This window comes from Oncorhynchus clarkii, chromosome 31 (genome assembly GCF_045791955.1).
Source record: "Oncorhynchus clarkii lewisi isolate Uvic-CL-2024 chromosome 31, UVic_Ocla_1.0, whole genome shotgun sequence".
NCBI classification, from domain to species: Eukaryota; Metazoa; Chordata; class Actinopteri; order Salmoniformes; family Salmonidae; genus Oncorhynchus; species Oncorhynchus clarkii.
Genome location: NC_092177.1, coordinates 22640626 through 22666062, shown reverse-complemented (window position 1 = coordinate 22666062; position 25437 = coordinate 22640626). Strand labels below are relative to the sequence as shown.

The window sequence follows — 25437 nt, the reverse complement described above, 5'->3', positions numbered from 1 at the left end:
GGCACAAGCATGTGTTTCTATCTGTAATATAATTAACATTCACTTAGTAATACAGTAAGTTTTTATAATACAGTTGCAGTCCTGAGAGACTGTATCAAATACATCTGGGAAAAAAACATGCAGCAGACCATGGCTTAACTTCACTTGTCACCAACACCTTAGTCACAGATGTAGGATCTTAATGTAATCACTATTTTCTTAATGAAATGCATACTTGTAGTGAATGCAAGGTTTAAAAAGGCTTCTACAGTTCATAATTTCCACTTTAAAATGTCAGACTTGATTTACCCTAAAAAACTGTATTATAAACCCCTAATAACGGCCACATAATTATTAACATTTCCTTTTGATGCAGTATTATTTTCCTGCTGTAGCAAACTGGCTCAAATGAATATCTTATATATGTAATTGATCTGAACAGGAAAGATGATGAATCGCAGAAAAGTGGTTAGTCTGTGTTCAAACTTTCTCACAACACTAGCTTCTTGTACTGCCAAATGTCTTAGATGGGTGCATTTTTTCATTGCTAAACCATTTCCCGAAAAAGTGAGTAGAAAAAGGAATGATGATACTGTACATGTGGTGTACTCTGATATCACTGACATATGCCATAAATCACGCCACGAGACGTTCACACAAATGTGTCCTAAACAATGTCTAATGGAACAGTCTTCTCACAACTGCTTGAGCTGAAAATAATTTGCTAGCCGAGCCCCAGGGGACATGCGTTTATCAATGGATATTTTGGCAGCTTTGTTAGGCACATTACTATAGCGAATCAGCACCACATGGTGTTGTTGTTGTCTCTTGTACATTCTTCAATAGGTTTCAGCTTATCAGGAGCACATCAACATGAGCTGAATAAACACACTGTCTATGAAAGCAGTCTCTAGTCTAGAGAATATGTTTCCTACACATGTTTCAAATCAAATCAAATTGTTTTATGTCACATGCTTCGTAAACAAAAGGTGTAGACTAACAGTGACATGGTTACTTCCGGGTCCTTCCCAACAATGCAGAGAAATAGTAGAAAAATAGGAAAATAATAGCACAAGGAATAAATACACAATGAGAGAACAGCCTATGACTTGGCTGGCTGAAGTCTTTTTATGGCCTTCCTCTGACATCGCCTATTATTTAGGTCCTGGATGGCAGGAAGCTTGGCCCCAGTGATGTACTGGGCTGTGCGCACTACCCTCTGCAGCGCCTTGCGATTGGATGCCAAGCAGTTGCCACACCAAGCGGTGATGCAGCCAATCAAGATGCTCTCAATGGTGCCGCTGTATGACTTTTTCAGGATCTGAGGGCCCATGCCGATCCTGAGGGAGAAGAGGCGTTGTCGTGGCCTCTTGAAGACTGTGTTGATGTGTGTGGACCATGATAGCTCCTTAGTGATGTGGACACCGAGGAACTTGAAGCTCTCGACCTGTGGTCCACGATCAGCTCCTTTGACTTGCTGAGAGGTTGTTGTCCTGGCACCGCACTGCCAGGTCTCTGACTTGCTCCTTGTAGGCTGTCTCATTGGCATCGGTGATCAGGCCTATCGCCGTCGTGTCGTCGGCAAACTTAATGATGGTGTTAGAGTCGTGCTTGGCAACTCAGATGTGGGTGAACAGGGAGTACCGGAAGGGACTAAGCACGTACCCCTGAGGGGACTCCCTGTTGAGGGTCAGCATGTTGGATGTGTTGTTGCCTAACTTCACCACCTAGGGGTGGCCCGTCAGGAGGTCCAGGATCCAGTTGCAGAGGTAGGTATTTAATCCCAGGCTCCTTAACTTAATGATGAGCTTGGAGGGCACTATGGTGTTGAACGCTTAACTATAGCCAATGAACAGCATTCTCACATAGGTATTCCTTTTGTCCAGGTGGGAAAGCGCAGTATGGAGTGCAATAGAGATTGCATCATCTGTCGATCTGTTGGGCTGTTATGCGAGTTGGAGTGGGTCCAGGGTGTCTGGATTGGTGGTGTTGAGCCATGAACAGCCTTTCAAAGCACTTCATGGCTACAGATGTGTGTGCTAACAAGCAATCGTAATTTAGGCAGGTTACGTGGGTGTTCTTGGTCACAGGGACTATGGTGGTCTGCTTGAAACATGTAGCTATTGCAGACTGGGTCAGGGAGAGGTTGAAAATGTCAGTGAAGACAATTACCAACTGGTCAGTGCATGCTCTGAGTACGTGTCCTGGTAATCCGTCTGGCCCTGTTGCCTTGTTAATGTTAACCTATTTGAAGGTTTTACTCACATTGGCTACGGAGAGGAGGATTACATAGTCGTCCAGAACAGCTGGTGTTCTCATGCATAGTTCAGTGTTGCTAGCCTCTAAGCAAGTATTGTAGATATTTAGCTCGTCTGATAGGATTGTGTCACTGGACAGCTCGCGGCTGGGTTTCCCTTTGTAATCCATGATAATTTGCAAGCCGTGCCACATGTTTTCTACTGTACACATGATTCTGGAAAGCCATTGCATTTGCATTGCATTGCATTTATGATACCAACTATTTCTAACACCCGCCATGTATACAATTATGTATGTCATCCAGTCAAAAAAGATGACCAGGTCGAGAGGGCAATGGGTCCATTTGTAAGTGCCCAAGTGCTCTTGTCATTTAAGATCTATGTTCTGTATAATGCTATTTTTTTATAGAAACATTTCCTCCTAATAGGAAGCCTGTCACAGGATACCACGTGAATACAGTGAGAAGGCAAGCAGATACAAAAGCAGGGAAAGATGATTCCTGAGGAGGAAGCCTCTGGTTACTGCAGAGCTGACCACAGTGCATGTCCTTCCCCAAGCACTGTAGTCTGAATCCCAAATGGCACTCTTTTCACTACATAGTGCACAGAGCCCCATAGGCCCTGGTCAAAAGCAGTACATTATGTAGGTCAGTGGTTCTCTCCTATGGGACACCCATCCGTTCCATGTATTTGAATTATTCCAGAGCTAGCACACCTGATTCAACTTGTCAACTAATCATCAAGCGCTTGACTAGGTGAATCAGGTGAGCTAGTTCAGCGCTACTGTAGAACAACATGATTAAATGTCTGGGGAGGGGTTGGAGAACCACTGATGTAGTGAATAGGAAGTCATTTTGGACGCAGCCTTAGACTACCCATAGCATCACCATCCCTCACGCTACCCTATGTGTGTATGACACCTAATCACTCCTGTATGTGTGCCAACACTTGAATGAATGAAAGAATGAGGAATGTACCTATTCATTTAAGAGTAATGTGTTCATGGATGGCATGTACTGTCCTTACCTCTCACTGTTGCTGATATTTACTTCCTCCATCACAGGCATCGGGCCCCCGGAACTTAGATTCATGTACCCATCAATGCCAAAACTCCCTATGAAACAAGGAGAAATAGAGGTTACTCAGGCAGTTAGGATTCATTATGACCTTATAGATATGCCCCGAAAATGACTCACTATACCACATTTTGTAAGGCTGTCAGCAGCGATTTATTGTTTGACAACTGCCCAGATTTTGAACCTATGATTTAGATGATTTAGGAGACCAGGGAAAATAAAATAGTGTTCTTTAAATATTTATCAAAAAATCTAAATGAAAATATGCCTCTAATTACTGATTAACATGAACATGCCACTTCATATTCATGAAGCCAATGACAAATGATTGCGCTTCATTGTTTAAATGCATGCAAGAATAGTGTAGCAGATATTGAATTGTGTTTTCACTTGCCATGGTCATATGAGCTATTGGTTGTATTACTGGTTGGGTCACATAATCCCGTTTTGTTCAAGAAATTCATTGTATTCGCGTGTCCTTTTGGGATGCATGAATACAATAGGCTGCCACGGGGGCTATGCAGCAGTCCTGCAACACAAGCAACAGTAGGAGGTAGTTGTTAAAAATGTGGAGAAGACACTTCATTTCTGTTTTTTCACCCTTAGTGGAGTGAACAGATAAATGCATATCTGTACCGTCACTGATATGATCTCCATGTATTACAATATCAGGAATTCCCTTTTGGAAAATGGACAAGGAAAATCTCCAGATGACTTGTCACAGGGTTGCACATTGACCGCATTGACCGTGGCTGCATCTGGTCACTTGGGCCTGGCCCTGTACAGTGTGCAAATATATCCCTATGAATGTATTTACAAAATATGAATATTTTTATTATACAGAGTATTTCCATACTATGTCGTCAGAAGGATTACCTCTAGAGTAATAATATATGTGTGTGTAATTTCTCTCAATTTCATGTGATCGTGTCAGTTTGATTTCTAAAAACATGATTCAAATCTAATTTATACAAGGTCCCATGTAGCCCATTTGCAAGGCCAGGGTTGTGGGTTTGATTCCCACTGGGGACTGGTACGAGAAAAATAAGTATGAAAATGTACATTCTCACTACTGACTGTCTGCTAAATGACTAAACAGTAATGTAAAAATGACATAGTTCACATTGTGGTTGATTGGTGCTATTGTAGTTCTACTGTACATACAGTTGAAGTCGAAAGTAAACATACACCATAACTCTGTTTTTCACAATTCCTGACATTTAATCCTAGTAAAAATGCCATGTCTTAGGTCAGTTAGGATCACTACTTAATTTTAATAACATAACGGTCACACCCTGACCTAACCAAACAAATAGAATCAAAAGGATCTCTAAGGTCAGGGTGTGACAAATAATGTTAAATGTCAGAACAATCTTAGCGCGAATGATTTATTTCAGCTTTAATTTCTTTCATCACATTCCCAGTGGGTCAGAAGTTTACATACACTCAATTAGTATTTGGTAGCATTGCCATTACATTGTTTAACTTGGGTCATACGTTTCGGGTAGCCTTCCACAAGATTCCCACAATAAGTTGGGTGAATTTTGGCCCTTTCCTCCTGACAGAGCTGGTGTAACTGAGTCAGGTTTGTAGGCCTCATTGCTCACACACGCTTTTTCAGTTCTGCCCACAACTTTCTATAGAGCTGAGGTCAAAACTTTATGATGGCCAATGCAATACCTTGACTTTAAAACTGATCCTGTGATCTTAAGATGACCCCTTCTCATTCATACGGAAACAATTGTTACAGTTGTTTATGAATGAAGCACGGACGTAAGGTTTAACTAGAACTGTCAACCGATGACACCTTTACACCTTGAGAGCTGACCTGATTGGTTCTCCTCTGAGCCCAGAGGCAGCGGGCAGGTCTCTGATATGTGTTATTTGGTTTAGAATGAAGTGATTTGTAGCAGTCAGCAATAAACACCTGGCTCCACACACAAACACATCAGTTAGCATCACTGGGCCTTTGTCTTTCAGCACGAAAATTGACATCTCTGATGTGCTGAAATATACACCTGGGAAAGGCAATATTTACAAGGAAACACATTTTCATTTATTTTATTTTACCTTTATTTAACCAGGTAGGTCAGTTGAGAACAAGCTCTCATTTACAACTGCGACCTGGCCAAGATAAAGCAAAGCAGTGCGACAAAAACAACTACACAGTTACACAAAAACAAAAGTACAGCCAATAACACAATAGAAAAGCCTATGTACAGTGTGTGCAAATGTAGAAGGCCCTAGAGGTGAAAATAATTACAATTTAGTATTAACACTGGAGTGATAGATGTGCAGATGATGATGTGCTATACTGAGGCTATTGGCTTTCTCAAAGGGACGGTATGGGCAGGTATAGCGTCATTCAACCCTCTAGGTGGAGAGACTGTGCAGCGGGGGTCCCTGACTCCATATCCTCCAGACAGAGTGGTCACAGGTGGTCTTTCTCCAGACACAGACAGACACACTACACACACATACAGTATATGTTACAAACACATACGCTGCACAAACAAACGTTGCACATGTACACACAATCACACATACACCACACATGTGCTCCATTCACTCCATTCAAAAGTCCTGCCACAGAACCAGCTCAATACACATGGATAAACAACAGTCAGCACACTGAAACTGTGTCAGCAGCACTGACTGGCTGCATAGAGTCTGGACTGGCTGAATGGAGTCTGGACTGGCTGCATGGAGTCTGGACTGGCTGCATGGAGTCTGGACTGGCTGCATGGAGTCTGGACTGGCTGCATGGAGTTTGGACTGGCTGCATGGAGTTTGGACTGGCTGCATGGATTCTGGACTGGCTGCATAGAGTCTGGACTGGCTGCATAGAGTTTGGACTGGCTGCATAGAGTTTGGACTGGCCACATGGATTCTGGACTGGCTACATGGATTCTGGACTGGCTGCATGGAGTTTGGACTGACTGCATAGAGTTTGGACTGGCTGCATAGAATTTGGACTGGCTACATGGAGTCTGGACTGGCTGCATAGAGTCTGGACTGGCTGCATAGAGTCTGGACTGGCTGCATAGAGTCTGGACTGGCTGCATAGAGTTTGGACTGGCTGCATAGAGTTTGGACTGGCTGCATAGAGTCTGGTCTGTCTACATGGAGTTTGGACTGGCTACATGGAGTCTGGTCTGTCTGCATGGAGTCTGGACTGTCTGCATGGAGTCTGGACTGACTGCATAGAGTCTGGACTGGTTGCATGGAGTCTGGACTGGTTGCATGGAGTCTGGACTGGTTGCATGGAGTCTGGACTGTCTGCATCTAGTCTGGACTGTCTGAATGGAGTCTGGACTGTCTGCATGGTCTAGACTGGCTTCATGGAGACTGGACTGTTTGCAGATAATCTGGACTGTCTGCATGGAGCCTGGACTTTCTGCATGGAGCCTGGACTGTCTGCATGGAGTCTGGACTGGCTGCATGGTGTTTGGGCTGGCTGCATGGAGTTTGGACTGTCTGCATGGAGTCTGGACTGTCTGCATGGAGTCTGGACTGTCTTTATGGAGTCTGGACTGTCTGCATGGAGTCTGGACTGGCTGCATGGAGTTTGGACTGGCTGCATGGAGTTTGGACTGGCTGCATGGAGTCTGGACTGTCTACATGGAGTCTGGACTGTCTGCATGGAGTCTGGACTGTCTGCATGGAGTCTGGACTGTCTGCATGGAGCCTGGACTGTCTGCATGGAGCCTGGACTGTCTGCATGGAGCCTGGACTGTCTGCATGGAGTCTGGACTGTCTGCATGGAGTCTGGACTGGCTGCATGGAGTCTGGACTGGCTGCATGGAGTCTGGACTGTATCAATTTGGGAAAGAAAAGGTACACCAGACAGGGTATTGTCTACAGTTGCGTTATAGAACAATCTGCCCTTGTTTTCATTAAACACATATTTTGTCACTTTCAAGACCTTTTACGGAATGTGTTTATTTCTCTTCTATTTTAATAAGTGAAAAACATTCCCTATGAGCCTGATATATTTCACGTGCGTTGAGATCCTGTGATGTTTTAATGTGTTCTTCCCTTTTCTTTACAATTAAAACATCTGACAGAGTGAGCCTTGCAGCATTCCTTGACTTCATTACCAGTCTGTCTGAATAGCTGTCAAATGTGTTTGCTAACACAGTGTGCCCAAGCTTTGTTTCTCTGCTCACATTAATCATTTTAGAAATGAAATTATGTACACCAATTTCATACATGATATCGTAGGTATAATTGGAACTTCTGAGTGGTGAGGTGTCAAACTGCTTAATTACTTATCCTATAATATGCCGTAACCAGATATCAAAAACCTTTTGAGGAACAGAGAGGAATGTCTTTCATTTGAAGATGAAGACAATTTAAATACTAACACCCTTTTATTTCAATCACCCATTCTCTTTACAATTACACGGTTCAAACTCTAATGTGTTTTGTAGATAATGTCTGTCTCATCTGCTCTTCCATCTCACCATATCTTCAGTCTTTGAAACGTTCCAGACTAACATACAGAGCATTCGGAAAATATTCAGACCTTTCCCACATTTTGTTACATTACAGCCTTATTCTAAAATGGATTAAATAGTTCCCCCCCCCCCCTCATCAATCTACACACAATAACCCATAATGATAAATCAAAAACAGGTCATTAGAAATTTTAGAAAATGGAAATATCACATTTACATAAGTATTCAGACCTTTTACTCAGTACGCTACAAGCTTGGCACACCTGTATTTGGGGAATTTCTCAAATTCTTCTCTGCAGATCCGCTCATGCTCTGTCAGGTTGGATAGGGAGAATCGGTGCACAGCTATTTTTAGGTCTCTCCAGAGATGTTTGATCAGGTTCAAGTCCGGGCTCTGGCTGGGCCACTCAAGGACATTCAGAGATTTGTCCCGAAGCCACTCCTGCATTGTCTTGGCTGTGTGCTTAGGGTCGTTATCCTGTTGGAAGGTGAACCTTCACCCCAGTCTGAGGTCCTGATCACTCTGGAGCAGGTTTCCCATCAAGGATCCCTCTGTACTTTGCTTTGTTCATCTTTACCTCCAATCCTAACTAGTCTCCCAGTCCCTGCCACCACAATACTTCACTGTAGGGGTGGGGCAAGGTTTCCTCCAGACGTGACGCTTGGCATTCAGGCCAAAGAGTTCAATCTTGGTTTCATCAGACCAGGTGCCTTTTGGCAACCTCCAAGCAGGCTCCCGTGTGCCTTTTACTGAGGAGTGGAACTCTGGAGTTCTGTCAGAGCGGCCATCGGGTTCTTGGTCACCTCCCTGTCCAAGGCCCTTCTCCCCCGATTGCTCAGTTTGGCCAGGCAGTTAGCTCTAGAAAGAGTATTGGTGGACCCAAGCTTCTTCCATTTAAGAATGATGGAGGCCACTGTGTTCTTAGGGACATTCAATGCTGCAGAATTTCTTTGGTACCCTTCCCCAGATCTGTGTTTCGACCCAATCCTGTCCCAGAGCTCTACGGACAATTCCTTTGAACTTATGGCTTGGTTTTTGCTCTGACATGCACTGTCAACTGTGGGACATTATATAGATAGGTGTGTGCCTTTCCAAATCATGTCCAATCATTTGAATTTACCACAGATGGACCTCATCAAGGATGATCAATGGAAACAGGATGCACCTGAGCTCAATTTCGAGTCGCATAGCAAAGGGTCTGAATACTTATGTGAATAAGGTTTTTATAATAATTTAATCCATTTTAGAATTAGGTTGTAACGTAACAAAATGTAGAACAATTCTAGGGGTCTGAATACTTTCCAAATGCACTGTAAATATTGTGCTTGTAATTTGTTAACGTTTTTTTGCCAAAAGCCATATACAGTGCCTTGCGAAGGTATTCATTTAGGTCAACATTGGGCCCCCTTGAAATCTTACAAGTAAGGATGTGCCTCTGTAGAACTTTGCGAGTCTGACTGTGGAGGGACACCCTGCCCTTTTGCCACATTTCAGGCTTCAAACATAAAGATATATAACTGTATTTTTTTCACTTACCATGATATAATGATATTTTATATATTACTACTCAACAAATTGAAGACATTTTCCTTTCAACTTTTCCCTAATATGTGTCAGGTAGAAAGAAGCCAGCCTGTTACTGTTGGGGGTGGGGGATGCCGCATGCCACAAAAGCAGCATCAGCCTCAAGGAAACTTTCTCATTATACTGAATACTACACACACTCTCCCTGATGGATTTCCAATTTCATTTAAATGCTAATTTGGGTTTAATGATGGTTTTGGGGCTCCTAATGCTCTTACTTGTGCTCCTCCTGACATCATATTTACTGAGTTCTCCTGCACGGCACCAACGCTCTCTCTGCTCTGGGCATGTGGATGCAGCCGAGTATTAAAATAGCAATTTGCCAAACCATTAATAATGCACATCATGTGGGTACAGTGTGCAGCCATGCCTCCAGAGTATCTCTTTATCTCCAAAAACATACATTACTTCCTATAAGTATAGAACAACTATTTAAAATGAATTAGGAGAGTTTAATGATTGATTATGGAGTCAGTAGGCTAATTAACAATCCACTCATATCATTGCGAGAGATTACAGAGAGAAGTTTCTGCTGTGACTGACTATCTTAAACCCCTCTCGGGTTGTTTATCAGCATGATATTGATTCAATATAATAGAAGTCATTCGATGATATTTCATAGACTTTTTCCCCCCGAATGTAAATGACAGAACGGTTCAGAGCACCAAAAAGAGTTCGGAAGATTCTATGAAACAGAAAGAAGCTGAACTTTAGCAGGTATAAATACAACACCTGAGATGATTGTCAAACCATTCACTAAAGCAAACACTCAGATTGAAGTGATCCCCAAATGTTCAAAATAGCAATAAACTGTACCAGTGTGTTTCAACAGTATTACTTAGAGCTGCTAATATTAGAGAATGACTCTTCTGTTGATAGAATACCAGCTGCAGGAGTAGGACCAATAAAAACACTGGACTTTACAGAAGTGCCTTGAGAGGAATAAATTCATTGTAGGCCTTAATATTCTGACTCAGAGCCTTTTAAAATTCTATAGCCAAAGATATAAAAGTCTAACTGCACCTATTGGCTCGAGGGCAGATTGTGACAACCTGGCTGAAGACACTTTAGAGTGGTGTTAGAAATGTGGCTATTGTTGAAGGGATGTAACAACTAAAGCGGTCCCATTCAGTACTTAGTACCCTCTCATTCCATCTCCTATAAGGTATGCTCATTGCCATGACTATTGAAAAGCCACACATTCAATGCAGAAGTATAATTGAAAAACACACACACTTCAAAGTGAAGCACCCTCAGCACTATAGTAACACAGCATAGGCCCATTTATTGTCTGTATGTCAAAGTGGAAGAAATCCAAAGAAAAGTTACATAAAAAACACAAATATTTTTTTTTTAAACAAAGTAAAAAATAAAAAATAAATAAAGGCCTAAGGGCCCCGGGGATGGGTTTCAACTAAGCTAACATATGGAATTGTTTTCAGATGGAAAATTTTACGACCCCTGTAGATATAAAAGATATATATTAAAAAATGATTGATGAAACATTGAATTTTGCCATACTGCTATTATCCCATAGAAACACAGTGAATAACAGACTCACACATGGAAAAACAGATAGTCCAAAAATAAATGAAAAGGAAGTACGTTTTGAAGTGCCTGCATTATATCTGAGAGATATAAGAAAGTTAGAAAAAAAGAAGAAAAAAATATTGTGGAATTACCCGTATACCTTCACTTCATTCATTTTTCAGTCTGGTACCAGGTTATCTTCAGACCACAGGAGGTTGTTGACACCTTAATTGGGAAGAACAGGCTCATCGTAATGGCTGGAGCGAAAGAGGTGGAATGGTATCCCAGGTGTTTGATACAATTCCATTTGCTCCGTTCCAGCCATTATTACGGGCCGTTCTCCCCTCAGCAGCCTCTTCTGCTTCAGACCAGGCCTGTGACACTTGTGGCGGTTGTAGAATGAAACAGAGAACACCATGGTGTTCGTGAGAGTACCATCTTTCCATAGCCCATACCATTTGGACGCTACAGACGTTTTCATGAGAAGATGGATATTTCGGGGATGTCTCCAGGCCTAATAAACACCACTGTAGCTCTGCCACCTTCCACAGCAGATACAGAAGGCCGACATGGATGGACGCGGTGGGCTGACAAAAAAACCCAGATCTCTAGCTTAAACAGATGGATGTTGATGGGTATTGTTGTATTATGCTAATTACATTTCCTCTGGGTCACGGACATTGGCGGTAGTGGGTTTTAGAACAGCGAGGTAGTGCTAAAGTTACTTATCGTCAGGGTTTGTATTGGGCCTCCCATCTGGAATGCAGTATCTTTATGGGTAAGTCTAAAATCCCTATAGGTCCCTCTCATGTCTACGTTTTTAATAACGCCACAGACATAAACAGTAATAACCTCAGTAACGTTCCCAGTAGAGTAGATGGGATTCCTGTATAACTGTTTGAGTGCTGTTGACTTGTACTTTCACAAAGACCATAAAAGGGTGTATATGCAAGAACCTTTACTAATATGGCCTACAATATCATTATAATGTGCTGCTGATCGAGGTGGCCTTACAGTAACACGTTAAAAAGAGTACAGGGGCAACTTCACAGACCTGCTCACCAATACATGGGAGGGAGAATGCCTTGTAAAGGAGCGTATATTTAACCACAAGCTGACTGCTTCACCTCCGAACAATACAACCTCCTGTCTCACACTGATTTGAATGGTTTACATATTTTTACAACCTAACACGCCCTACAATTTTACGATTCACTAAGAAACAGTCTGGGTTCCCTCCTCTGTATTCAAGACCTCTGAGCAAAGTCCAAAGTCTTCCAGAATGTCCATCATTTCTTATTCAGTCCCGTCGGCCATACATTGGCAATATTCTAATTATTTCAAAGTGAGCAAATCATTATTGTTGTCCCTGACTGTGAAGAATAAAGCTATCCGAGGCATAGTCAACAACAAAAAACGATCAACTTCCCTCAAGGGTTAAGCATATTTAATAATGATGAATGCTGTCAGAGCATCGTAAGAGCCTGTACATTAAAGGTATAAAAAAGCTTTATCGAGTATAGGATTACTAAAAGCCCAACCTGGCATCCTGAAATGGGAAAGATACCACTTTGTTTATCCCATCATACTTTATGGCCCATTGCATCAGTAATAATCATTCAACATTGACAAACATAAAGGTAGCCCCTATGCTGCCTGATATGATATTACTGGGCCATATACACAAGTATAATGACGACCATTACACTGATTAGCGTAACAAAAAAAGTAACAAATAAGAGTTGTAGGGTCTATTACTTGACAATTACACGGTCCTTGATATAAACGGCTCCAAATAATAGGGAAACGGGTGACGGCAACAGAAACGTCATATAATTCATGTTCATGTACACTGTCGGGTTGCCAGTTTGACGTAGACATGTTGACAAGTATGTGAAATCCCTTGATCCTGAGACCCAAACAGTTATGTAGGCTACACTAACAGCCAAATAAATGTGTATTTCTAACCTAACTGTATAGAGCACAAAGCCATATAATAAAGAAATTGGGGGCAAAGATGAATGAGTCGGTTTATTGGTGCCATAATCCTGGTGACATTATGCAAGCAGTACAAGTGTTGCATGACTGTGTGGCTGGCATATGAACCTGATTAAAGACAAATGACTAAAACGGGAGATTCATGTGACTGTCTGTCCAAATGTCATGTAGTGTGCAGTTATGAATGCACTAATAATCCCGAGACTATAAATACCTCCTTTGGAAAGTGTTGGAAACTTGGAACAATGAACCAATGAGGCTCTGGCCCATTGGTCTGTGCCAGCCGGTTTAACACGGAGAAGCAGGAACTGGGAACGTTTCTAGATATCAGGATAGCGATTACCCACCTCGGACTGGAAGAATACTTTTTCTTTAACAAGCCGGACACAAAGGATTTACTTCAGACACCCGCCAAGGCCCTCATCCCCGTCATTCGCTGGAGAAAGAGACGGAGATATCGGGGACATACTGTAGGTCGGGGTGCCTTGTAAGGATCTGACGGCGAGTGGGTAATCTGCCTTTACCATCAGTCCTATTAGCCAACGTACAATCATTGGATAATAAAATAGACGAACTACGATCACATACAGTATATCCTACCAACGGGACATTAAAAACTGTAATATCTTATGTTTCACCGAGTCGTGGCTGAACGACGACATGAATAACATACAGCTGGCGGATTATACACAGTATCAGCAGGAGAGAACAGTAGCCTCTGGTAAGACAAGGAGTGGCGGTCTGTGTATATTTGTAAACAACAGCTGGTGCACGACATCTAATAGTAAGAAAGAGTCGAGGTTTAGTGACGATGGCGGAGAGAGCTAAACGTTCAAAAGTGTGGTTACGCTTCACCAGAGTAGATGCTGACAATGCTTGTTGCCACAAGTGCAATACGACTTTTGCTTGTAAGGGCGGAAACACGAGCAATTTGTCCAAACATCTATGGAAAGTGCATCATGTACAGGCAGAGAAATGCACAGTTTGACTCCCTAGCTTGTAGTTCATCTCTCGTTGCCAGATCTTTTGCAGGAAAATGTTGCTTATTTCATTTTTTTAATATTTCCCTCACCACAATAGAGTCTATAATAGTGATTTGTTCAAAACATTGCTATTTATTTTGCTGTTAATAATTGTTTATTTATTTATTTTACATTTCAGAAAATAAAGCAATGTTAATTCGGTTCTTAATTTGTAAAAATGTTTTTGTAAAAAAATAACAAAAATAATCGATAAGAATACTGTTAAAGTACTGGATCGATAAGCAGTATCGGTTATGAGTAGTAATACCATTAAAATCTTAACGATACCCATCCCTAGTCGTGAAGAGGGCACGACAAAGCCTATTCCCCCTTAGGAGACTGAAAAGATTTGGCATGGGTCCTCAGATCCTCAAAAAGTTCTACAGCTGCACCATCGAGAGCATCCTGGTTGCATCACTTCCTGGTATGGCAACTGCTCAGCTTTTGACCTCTATACCAGGCAGTGTCAGAGGAAGACCCTAAAAAGTGTCAGACTCCAGCCACCCTAGTCATATACTGTTCTCTCTGCTACCGCACGGCATACCGGAGATCCAAATCTAGGTCCAAAAGGTTTCTTAACAGCTTCTACCCTCAAGCCTCAAGACTCCTGAACAGCTGGACAAATGGTTACTCAGACTATTTGCATTGCCCCCCTCTCCCCTTTTTTACGCTGCTGCTACTCAGAGTTTATTATCTATGCATAGTCACATTAACTCTACCTACATGTACATATTATCTCAATTACCTCGACTAACATTCAGTTCCTGTTCGGTTAGAATTAAACATTAACCTAAAAACAAATGTGTTAGTATACATTTTCCTATCTTTATACTGGGGGTGAATGTGAACCTTTATGGACAACATTTCAAATGGATGAATAGAACATTTATGGAAAATATGTTTTCTGGTCTATGTCTGTCAAAAATGTGCAGTATTTGACCATAAAACTGACTAAAGAACAGGGAAAGCTCAACCGGAAGATCAGAGCCTTTCAAACACAGACACAGGTGGTCTGAATAGTGAATTGTATGACTCAGCCGATGTCAAGCAGCGTCACCATTCACACCAAAGCCTCTAAAAACAGTGGCTTAAACAAATCAATAATAGCAGCTGGCATCAGTGTCATTCCCATTCCCATTGGCAGCATGCTGAGGCTCTTTGAGCTTCATAAAATGAAACAAGTTTGCTATTGATTTGAAATTTAGACACTTCCTCTAATAGAATGTTTTCTCTTTCCCCTTAACCTTTTTTTGCTAATCAAAAACCGAACATAAAAATGAATGGTACATACTGCAAACCTTTCTCATGGGAAAAACATCATTCTTAAAAAGAACATGAGCACATGATAGAGATATTGGGAGCTTTCGCTATTTAACATGTTTTATGTGTCCGGATGTAGGGAGGTTCCACCACCATCTAGGTCCAGTCAGGTGCTGTCCAGACAACTCTGTTGCGTTGATCACTTTGAAAACAAGCAACATTCTTCACAATATTAAAAAATAATACGAATAAATGAAAGATTTCCCCAAGAAACACAATAACATGACAGGAATTCCCGCAGAACAGACCAAAATAAAGAGCTGGCCTATATCAACATTATATCCTACGATTAAAGACAACACTCTGGGATCTTAAGCAAAGCAAATTCATAACATATGAATGTTTGCAGCATTAAATGTCCCCAAGAACACAGTGGCCTCCATCATTCTTAAATGGAAGAAGTTTGGAATCACCAAGACTCTTCCTAGAGCTGGCTGCCCGGCCAAACTGAGCAATCAGGAGGGCCTTGGTCAGGGAGGTGACCAAGAACCCGATGGTCACTCTGACAGAACTCTAGAGTACCTCTGTGTAGGTGGGAGAATCTTCCAGAAGGACAATCATCTCTGCAGCACTCCACCTTTCAGGCCTTTATGGTAGAGTGGCCAGATGGAAGCCACTCCTCAGTAAAAGGCACATGACAGCCCGCTTGGAGTTTGCCAAAAGGTACCTACAGACTTTCAGATCAAGAGAAACAATATTCTCTGGTCTGAAGTAACCAAGATTGAATTCTTTGGCCTGAATGCCAAGAGTCACATCTGACGGAAACTTGGCATCATCCCTACAGTCAACCATGGTGGTGGCAGCATTATGCTGTGGGGATGTTCTTCAGTGTCTGGGACTGAAAGAGTAGTCAGGATCGAGGCAAAGATGAATGGAGCAAATTACAGAGGGATCCTTGATGAAAACCTGCTCCAGAGAGCTCAGGACCTCAGACTGGGGCGAAGGTTCACCTTCCAACAGAACAACGACCCTAAGCACACAGCCAAGACAACGCATGAGTGGATATGGGACAAGTCTCTGAATGTCCTTGAGTGGCCCAGTCAGAGCCCGGACTTGAACATCTCTGGAGAGACCTCAAAATAGCTGTGCAGCGACGCTCCCTATCCAACCTGACAGAGCTTGAGAGGTACTCTAGAGAAGAATGGGAGAAACGTCCCAAATACAGGTGTGCCAAGCTTGTAGCGTCATACCCAAGAAGAATCGAGGCTGTAATCACTGCCAAAGGTTCTTCAACAAAGTACTGAGTAAAGGGTCTGAATACTTATGTAAATATGAAATTTCAGTTTTAAATTTGTATTAATTTGCCCAAAAAATCTCATGTCCTGTTTTTGCTTTGTTATTATGGGGTATTGTGTAGATTGATGAGGAAAATACATTTTTGAATAAGGTTGTAACGTAACAAAATGTTGAAAAAGTCAAGGGGTCTGAATACTTTCCTAATGCACTATAACTGTAAACAACACTAGACTCCACTAAACTCTTGATGGGAACTGAAATTGGACATATATCATCCTGAATCAGACTAGAGTGAAAATTTGATCTCACAATAAAGTCCCATAACCTTTGTACAGTAAGCTAGGGTGCATATTTGTGATATTACTGATGCAACTCACAGGGGAGAATGCTGCGTTGTGAAATTCAGTTGAAGAGTCCAGGGAGGACAGAGCTATGTGTATTTATAGCATAGTTCAGAGGTCATGGGGTTGAGGACAGAGTGGCAGGCATCTCATCCTGGGGTAATAAACTAGCATGATTGCTCACTTGCTTTGCGTTAAGAGTAAACACAGCTCACAGTTTGCAGTCTGGTTGTCATGGACTTCTGTCAAATCCGATGTTGCAAGGCCAAGGAATTCTGCCTCCACTCTACTCTGCTCCACGCCTCCTGTGCAAATTTATACAAACCATCCCACTGAGCAGAGTAGAGAGTAGAAGGTTGTGATGGATTATAGAAAGAGGTACTCTGCCTCTGTCTGCTGTGTATGAAGCCCTGTCTCTTCCATCCGGGGTCTAAGAAAACTTGGGAGACTTGTCCTGGCCAGTCAGGGGGGTAGAGTAAATGAATGGTTTGAAGTCTGGACGGAGGGGGAAAAAAAAAAAAATATATATATATATATATATATATATATATATATATATATATATATATATATATATATATATATATATATATATAGAGAGAGAGAGAGAGAGAGAGAGAGAGAGAGAGAGAGAGAGAGAGAGAGAGAGAGAGAGAGAGAGAGAGAGAGAGAGAGAGAGAGAGAGAGAGAGAGAGAGAAAGCGTGAGAGAGACAGGGAGAGAGAGAGACAGAGAGAAAGCAAGAGAGAGACGGGAATATTGAGAGGGGAGAGAGAGATGAGAGAGAGAGAGAGAGACAGATGAGAGAGAGAGAGAGAGAGAGAGAGAGAGAGAGAGAGAGAGAGAGAGAGAGAGAGAGAGAGAGAGAGAGAGAGAGAGAGAGATGGGAAGTGTCAGTGGTGGGGAGAGACAGGGAGAGAGAGAGAGATGGGAAGTGTCAGTGGTGGGGAGAGACAGGGAGAGAGAGAGAGATGGGAAGTGTCAGTGGTGGGGAGAGACAGGGAGAGAGAGAGAGATGGGAAGTGTCAGTGGTGGGGAGAGAGAGGGAGAGAGAGAGAGAGAGATGGGAAGTGTCAGTGGTGGGTAGAGAGAGGGAGAGAGAGCGAGAGAGAGACTGAGAGCAGCTGCTGTTGCTACAGCTTTGTGCCAGACATTTCCTTGAAAACTTCAGCTCATATTTCGCCATGCAAAATGTTTTCACACTCAGTGTAGTTCCTCCTATTGCACATATCATTAACTACACTGAGTGTAAAAGAAGGTGTATTAAAACTAATGTATGACTGGTCTCCTAACCACAAGCTTCTGAAGTATAAAAATATCGGTTAACGCTCTGGTACAACTTTTCATTGAAGGATTGCCAATACTGTTCAATTGCTGATGTTCTACAGTGAATAAATAATGTGTTTACTTAATGTAGAGCAACTTTCTTCAACTCAAATAAACTGAAGATAGGGGAAAAGATAAGAGTCATTTGTTTGCGTGAATACATGACTGGCTAAGTTTATGTTGACATTCCTTGACGTCAGTATAAGAGCAGGTGCTGTAGCAACAAAGCTAATTCATAAAGGCAGTGATGTGTATAACAAAATTCAGATACGGATCCTTAAAACTCTGCCATCCCTGTGGCATGTTATCCCGTGGCATGCTATCCCTGTGGCATGTTATCCCGTGGCATGCTATCCCTGTGGCATGCTATCACCGTGGCATGTTGTTCCTGTGGCATGCTATCACTGCGGCATGTTATCCCATGGCATGCTATCTTCGTGGCATGCTGTTCCTGTGGCATGCTGTTCCCGTGGCATGCTATCCCCGTGGCATGCTATCCCGTGGCATGCTATCCCTGTGGCATGCTATCCCGTGGCAAGCTATTCCCGTGGCATGCTATCCCCGTGGCATGCTATCCCCGTGACATGCTATCCCCGTGGCATGATATCCCGTGGAATGCTATCCCATGTATTTAGCCCACCTCTAGTGCTCCCATTGGCACATATCTCTCTCTTTCTTATGAACTTCACCAAATGTACATTTTCATTCCGGAACAGTGGACAAATTGATCTGGCACATAACATAAGGAACGCTTTAACATTTCAGACAAACCTATAAACTGGAGAATTGTTCAGTAAAGTCTCGCTCAAACAGAGCGCAATAGATTTCAAGAGAGGAGAGCGAGTCACCCAAGTTTATGCAGAACCAGGCTCTGGGAGTCTATTGGCCAGGCTCTGGGAGTCTATGGGCCAGGCTCGCGGAGTCTATGGGCTAGGCTCTGAGAGTCTTTGGGCCAGGCTCTGAGAGTCTATGGGCCAGGCTCTGCGAGTCTATGGGCAAGGCTCTGAGAGTCTATGGGCCAGGCTCTGGGAGTCTATGGGCCAGGCTCGTGGAGTCTATGGGCCATGCTCTGGGAGTCTATGGGCCAGGCTCTGCGAGTCTATGGGCAAGGCTCTGAGAGTCTATGGGCCAGGCTCTGGGAGTCTATGGGCCAGGCTCGTGGAGTCTATGGGCAAGGCTCTGAGAGTCTATGGGCCAGGCTCTGGGAGTCTATGGGCCAGGCTCGTGGAGTCTATGGGCCATGCTCTGGGAGTCTATGGGCCAGGCTCTGCGAGTCTATGGGCAAGGCTCTGAGAGTCTATGGGCCAGGCTCTGGGAGTTTATGGGCCAGGCTCGTGGAGTCTATGGGCCATGCTCTGGGAGTCTATGGGCCAGGCTCGCGGAGTCTATGGGACAGGCTGTGCAAGTCTTTAGGCCAGGCTCTGAGAGTCTATGGGCCAGGCTCTGGGAGTCTATGGGCAAGGCACTGGGTGTTTCTGCAGGGCCTGGCTCTGTGAGACTATTCTGGGCCAGGCCCTGGGTGTTTATGCATGGCTCTGTGAGTCTATGCAGGGCCAGGCTCTGCGAGTCTATGCAGGGCCAGGCTCTGGGAATCTATGGGCCAGGCTCTGGGTGTTTATGCAGGGCCTGGTTCTGTGAGACTATTCAGGGCCAGGCCCTGGGTGTTTATGCATGGCTCTGTGAGTCTATGCAGGGCCAGGCTCTGGGAGTCTATGCAGGGCCAGGCTCTGGGAATCTATGGGCCAGGCTCTGGGTGTTTATGCAGGGCCTGGTTCTGTGAGTCTATGCAGGGCCAGGCTCTGGGAGTCTATGCAGGGCCAGGCTCTGTGAGTCGATTCAGGGCCAGGCTCTGTGAGACTATTCAGGGCCAGGCTCTGGGTGTTTATGCATGACTCTGGGAGTCTATGCAGGGCCAGGCTCTGAAAGTCTATTCAGGGCCAGGCTCTGGGAGTCTATGCAGGGCCAGGCTCTGGGAGTCTATGCAGGGCCAGGCTCTGAAAGTCTATGCAGGGCCAGGCTCTGGGTGTTTACGCAGGGTTCTGTGAGTCTATTCAGGGCCTGGCTCTTGGGAATACATGCGGAATTACAAGTACTTTGGTTCCTGAGTGTCTGAGGCTGACAGTTTGTTTTCTATCTACTGGATGTCTGAGACTTACAGTTTGTTATCTATCTACTGGGTGTCTGAGGCTGACAGTTTGTTTTCTATCTACTGGGTGTCTGAGGCTGACAGTTTGTTATCTATCTACTGGGTGTCTGAGACTTACAGTTTGTTTTCTATCTACTGGGTATCTGAGGCTGACAGTTTGTTTAAATATATACTGGGTGTCTGAGGCTGACATTTTGTTTAAATATATACTGGGTATCTGAGGCTGACAGTTTGTTTTCTATCTACTGGGTGTCTGAGGCTGACAGTTTGTTATCTATATACTGGGTGTCTGAGGCTGACAGTTTGTTTTCTATCTACTGGGTGTCTGAGGCTGACAGTTTGTTTTCTATCTACTGGGTGTCTGAGGCTGACAGTTTGTTTTCTATCTACTGGGTGTCTGTGATTGACAGTTTGCTTTCTATCTACTGGGTGTCTGAGGCTGACAGTTTGTTTTCTATCTACTGGGTGTCTGAGGCTGACAATTTGTTTTCTATCTACTGGGTGTCTGAGGCTGACAGTTTGTTATCTATCTACTGGGTGTCTGAGGCTGACAATTTGTTTTCTATCTACTGGGTGTCTGAGGCTGACAATTTGTTTTCTATCTACTGGGTGTCTGAGGCTGACAATTTGTTTTCTATCTACTGGGTGTCTGAGGCTGACAGTTTGTTATCTATCTACTGGGTGTCTGAGGCTGACAATTTGTTTTCTATCTACTGGGTGTCTGAGGCTGACAGTTTGCTTTCTATCTACTGGGTGTCTGAGGCTGACAGTTTGTTTTCTATCTACTGGGTGTCTGAGGCTGACAATTTGTTTTCTATCTACTGGGTGTCTGAGGCTGACAGTTTGTTATCTATCTACTGGGTGTCTGAGGCTGACAATTTGTTTGAGGCTGACAAATATGTCCACCATTCCAACCCCAAACGTCTAGAAGAAATAGATTATTCGCAGTAACATATTATTTACAGTAATATATTATTTACAGTAACATATTATTTGCAGTAACATTATTTACAGTAACATACTATTTACAGCAACATATTATTTGCAGTAACATTATTTACAGTAACATACTATTTACAGTAACATATTATTTGCAGTAACATAATATTTACAGTAACATATTATTTTGGAACTCTGAAGGTTAGAAGGTTCTAATGACAAAAACACAAGGAAGTATTACCCTCATTACAGTCTACACCTGCTCACTCAGGTGTACTGTGATGGTTAAGTGACATCATTATATTTATGTGTGACAAACATTACTTAGAGGTGTCATACAGGACTTGTTTTATGTCAACATGGCCCCAATTCATGATTTTCATTCATAACATTTAGAGTGGAACTCAACTCTCTATCATAGCATATCATTTATTTATATGTAAATATAAATATTATGTTAATTCAGTGTGTGTGTGTGTGTGTGTGTGTGTGTGTGTGTGTGTGTGTGTGTGTGTGTGTGTGTGTGTGTGTGTGTGGGGGGGTGTGTGTGTGTGCCAGCATATCTGTTTTGTGAAAACATCTCTAAAAATAGGATGTTCATAATGAGGACAGTGCCTGTGGTGATCCACTACTTACTTGCTTGTCTGAGTTTTAGAAATCCTCACAAAAAAAAAGATTCTCTCCACCCAGGGCAAATACAAGAGATGGAATCAAAAAAGATTCTCTCCACCCAGGGCAAATACAAGAGATGGAATCAAAAAAGATTCTCTCCACCCAGGGCAAATACAAGAGATGGAATCAAAAAAGATTCTCTCCACCCAGGGCAAATACAAGAGATGGAATCAAAAAAGGGAAGCACTTAGGGAAAGTACAGCACTGCCATAACGGAATGAAAATAATAATAATTATCTATTTATTCCTCTATGCCCGATTTTGAAACATTTGTTCCACAATGATGCAAATGATATAACTTAATCAATTACTTACTATGTTTACTGAGGATTAACAAAAGGGACTATTACAGTATGCAAGCTGAATAGCTACTTTCCCCTCTTGTGGTTTTCCTACAAAATGTGATTGGGTCTCAGTCCTCTTTTCTCATAAATGACCCACAACCAACAAATTATTTTAAAACTGTTTTCACAAGCTTTATGGACTATTTTAAATACTTTGTGAAAACTAGTTTTCTTTTTTAAATGTTTTCCACTCCCTCAGTAATCTTATGATAATTGTTTCATTCACACAGTCAGTCGAGGCTCAGTTCAGTAATTATAACCGATAGTAGGAACACTTGCAATAAAAAATTAATAGCAACACCTTGTAAATAAGAATTTGTTCTTAATAACTGACTTGCCTAGTTAAATAAAGGTTAAAAAAAAATATTACCCAGCAAATCTGTCTACAGTACTGAGGTTGGACCAACAGGAGAAATGGTGAGAAACCGCAGAGACAGAAACATGCCTAATTGTTCTCTCACTGTTCATCTCTGGGGTCAGCGCAAATTGTCTAGAATTAGCAACTGGGGTGAAACAAAGTCTTATATTCAGCTTTCATGTTCCGCACGTCACACTGATAACGGTATTCAGGAGCCCGAGAGTAATTGTGGAAGAAATGGCAATGCAGAAAGTCATTAAACAAGTTATTCTTTTTACAAACTGAGTATAAGGACAGGAATCCTGTGCTGTACTTCCTCTGCCGAATCCATGAACTGACTTCTACAAAGTGAACATGCGGAGTAGACCTCTACCTATCAAAAATACATTTGATAAAGTTTGATGTCTACACTGAGTCCTGTAATCGAATAGAGAGAAATCTCCCTTTCTCCTCAGCTCAACTCATGGGACAGGACAGGACGGTGTGAGTCTTGGCTGTGTACGGGCCATGAGACAGACAGAGAGCTTCAGATTATATAGAACTTCCCAGGGAGTTCTGGGACTGGCAGTAAAGTGTACATTCGAATGGAAGCTATAAGAGAGTTTGTTTTCATGTCTAACCTTCAGCTCCACAGAGTTCTAATGTGATGTGAAAGTGGAGACTATTGACCCTTCAACAAGGCCCTCTCCATTCCGTGCCATTAATCAGGACACATCCTCTCACTAGTATCTACCATGCCCATCGCATGGCACCGTCACCAGCTTATTGACTGGCCCCTGGATTGTTGCGTAAGCTCACTTTGACCAGGCAGACAGGCAGTCAGGCAGGCAGACAGGCAGATAGACAGACAGGAAGACAAGCAGTAAGGTAGACAGGAGGACAGATAGACAGACAAACAGACAGACAGATAGACAGACAAACAGACGGGTGGGCGGACAGACGGGAAGCTCACAATGGAGCAGAGATTAACACCCTTCTAGTCGTCCCAGCTAATCATCAGCACACACTCGCCTTGCCTTGACCCCTGGCTCTCAGTCTCAGCTTTATACACCTCTGATCGCTGTCTGTCTCGGAGAATCAGCCAAACAGACATTACCACATGTGATCTATAACCCCTGCATCAACAGAAGCATAGCTGCTGTAGATACTGATTACAATTCATAAACAGTGCCCGTAAGAATTCATAAACAGTGCCCAAAGATTTATTGTGGTTTATCAGAGGTGTACTCTTGTGAAGCTTTTAGGCATAATACATTTGATTTGATGAGTCAGAGAGTGGAATTACTGCCCAGTGTAGCATATGACTGTCAGTCAACGGAAATACTGACTGAAAGTGAAGGATGATATAGGCCTGCATTACAGATAAATGCGGAACTAAACATAACAGGGTGTGTGGAAACAGTTGAATGATAATCAGGATGTTATCAGAGCCAGGTGAAGAGAGGCATGTCTGGAGAAACTTTGATCAAGGTACATTGGTTAGCCTTGATTGCTTTCACAAATAGACTGCATGGCTAGCGTACGTAATGTGTCAGTGTGCATAGTTAAATAAAGGTTCAATAATAAATTAATAAGAACGAGTCCACGTAAGTGTCAGATGTAACGTTACTGCCGTGTTCATATAAATACATTGAAAAACACACTAATAACAATGAGTTATGACATAGTACTGTAGGCAACATGTGGACAAAATGTGTGTAGTTAAATTAAGAGGGTTTTGCTACTTTGAAACCTTCTAAAATGTGACTGTTCTAATTATTTATTTTAGAGTAGCTATAGGCATGCAGTGCTGTTTCATCTTCTTCAACATAGATAGTTTCCAATACTCCTTGTATACATTTGGTCTGAGTTTTTAATAACTATGATACGTTGATGGTCATATGTAACAGCAGTCCATAATCCATAACTCATCCATATTTGTGCTATCTACACTACAACACCTTATGACAGTGCTGGGGGCCATCTCCGATATACAGTAGCTCTCACAACACATGTATGAAAAGCTGGGGCCATACCACAGCATGATTCCTAAACAAATCAATAAATTGATTTACAACTTTAAGAGAATGGCAATTTCATAATTAGAGTGTAAAAGTTGGGGACAACAGCAAATAGTAGCTGCCCTGTCCTCCTTCTTAGAATAAACTTTCATAATAATGTGTATAAAGGCGTCAATAATACACACTTTATACAATACAAATATGACTTAAGCTATTTCCACATAAAGGGGTAACTAATAAGGTACAATTATAATCGTACAGTACACTTACCATGTCCTGGTGGAGACGCCGGGTTCCAAAACCATGGTACGACGCTATATCCCCATGAGAGAAATCACATTTTCGACTTGTATCAAAACACAGTTAAGAAGTGAACAGTTTTTTTGTGACTACAATTTCAGAGATGTTCCCTGCTGACATTCACAAAACGAAAAAGTTGTCCATGTATCCTGAGCGCAGTCGGAAGTATGAGCGCAAATGTGAATGGCTGGACGGTTTCGTACGCGTGGGGCACCTCGCGCTGTTCTGTGGATGTAATGCTTGGAAAGCGAGACCTCGGTATTCCCAGCAAATTGCACCTTCAAGTCCCTCCTCTTTCGCTTGGTCTTTATTGAGGAGGTAAAAACGGCTCGGTTTAAATGTGTTTGATGCAGGTATGGCAGGCTATAAATGGTGGCGAGTGACCTTCATTGTAAATTGAATCGCTTGAACATGTGGATTTGCAAGGCAGATTGCCCGAGTAAATTGCTCTGTCATATCACTTTTTTCTGATGATTTTGTATCTCTTAATGTTCAATAGGTTAGGCCTACCATTAATCACTGTGATATGGACTGTTGGAAAAGCAACC

At 42.6% G+C, this 25437-nt stretch overlaps 1 protein-coding gene across 2 annotated transcripts in view; it reads right to left on the bottom strand.

The window, feature by feature from the left end:
• Nucleotides 1–25127, bottom strand: part of LOC139391129 (5-hydroxytryptamine receptor 4-like) — a 97765-nt gene extending 72638 nt beyond the window's left edge. Inside the window, exons 1-2 of one of the 2 annotated variants that reach the window (XM_071138676.1) lie at nt 24860–25127; nt 3264–3351 (exon numbers count right to left, since the gene is read on the bottom strand). In XM_071138676.1, the coding sequence (XP_070994777.1) occupies nt 3264–3328 (65 nt within the window). In that variant the 5' untranslated portion in view covers nt 3329–3351; nt 24860–25127. The remainder of the gene's footprint in view (nt 1–3263; nt 3352–24859) is intronic. The other variant, XM_071138677.1, reaches the window with a different exon arrangement.
• Between the last annotated feature and the right edge of the window lie 310 nt (nt 25128–25437).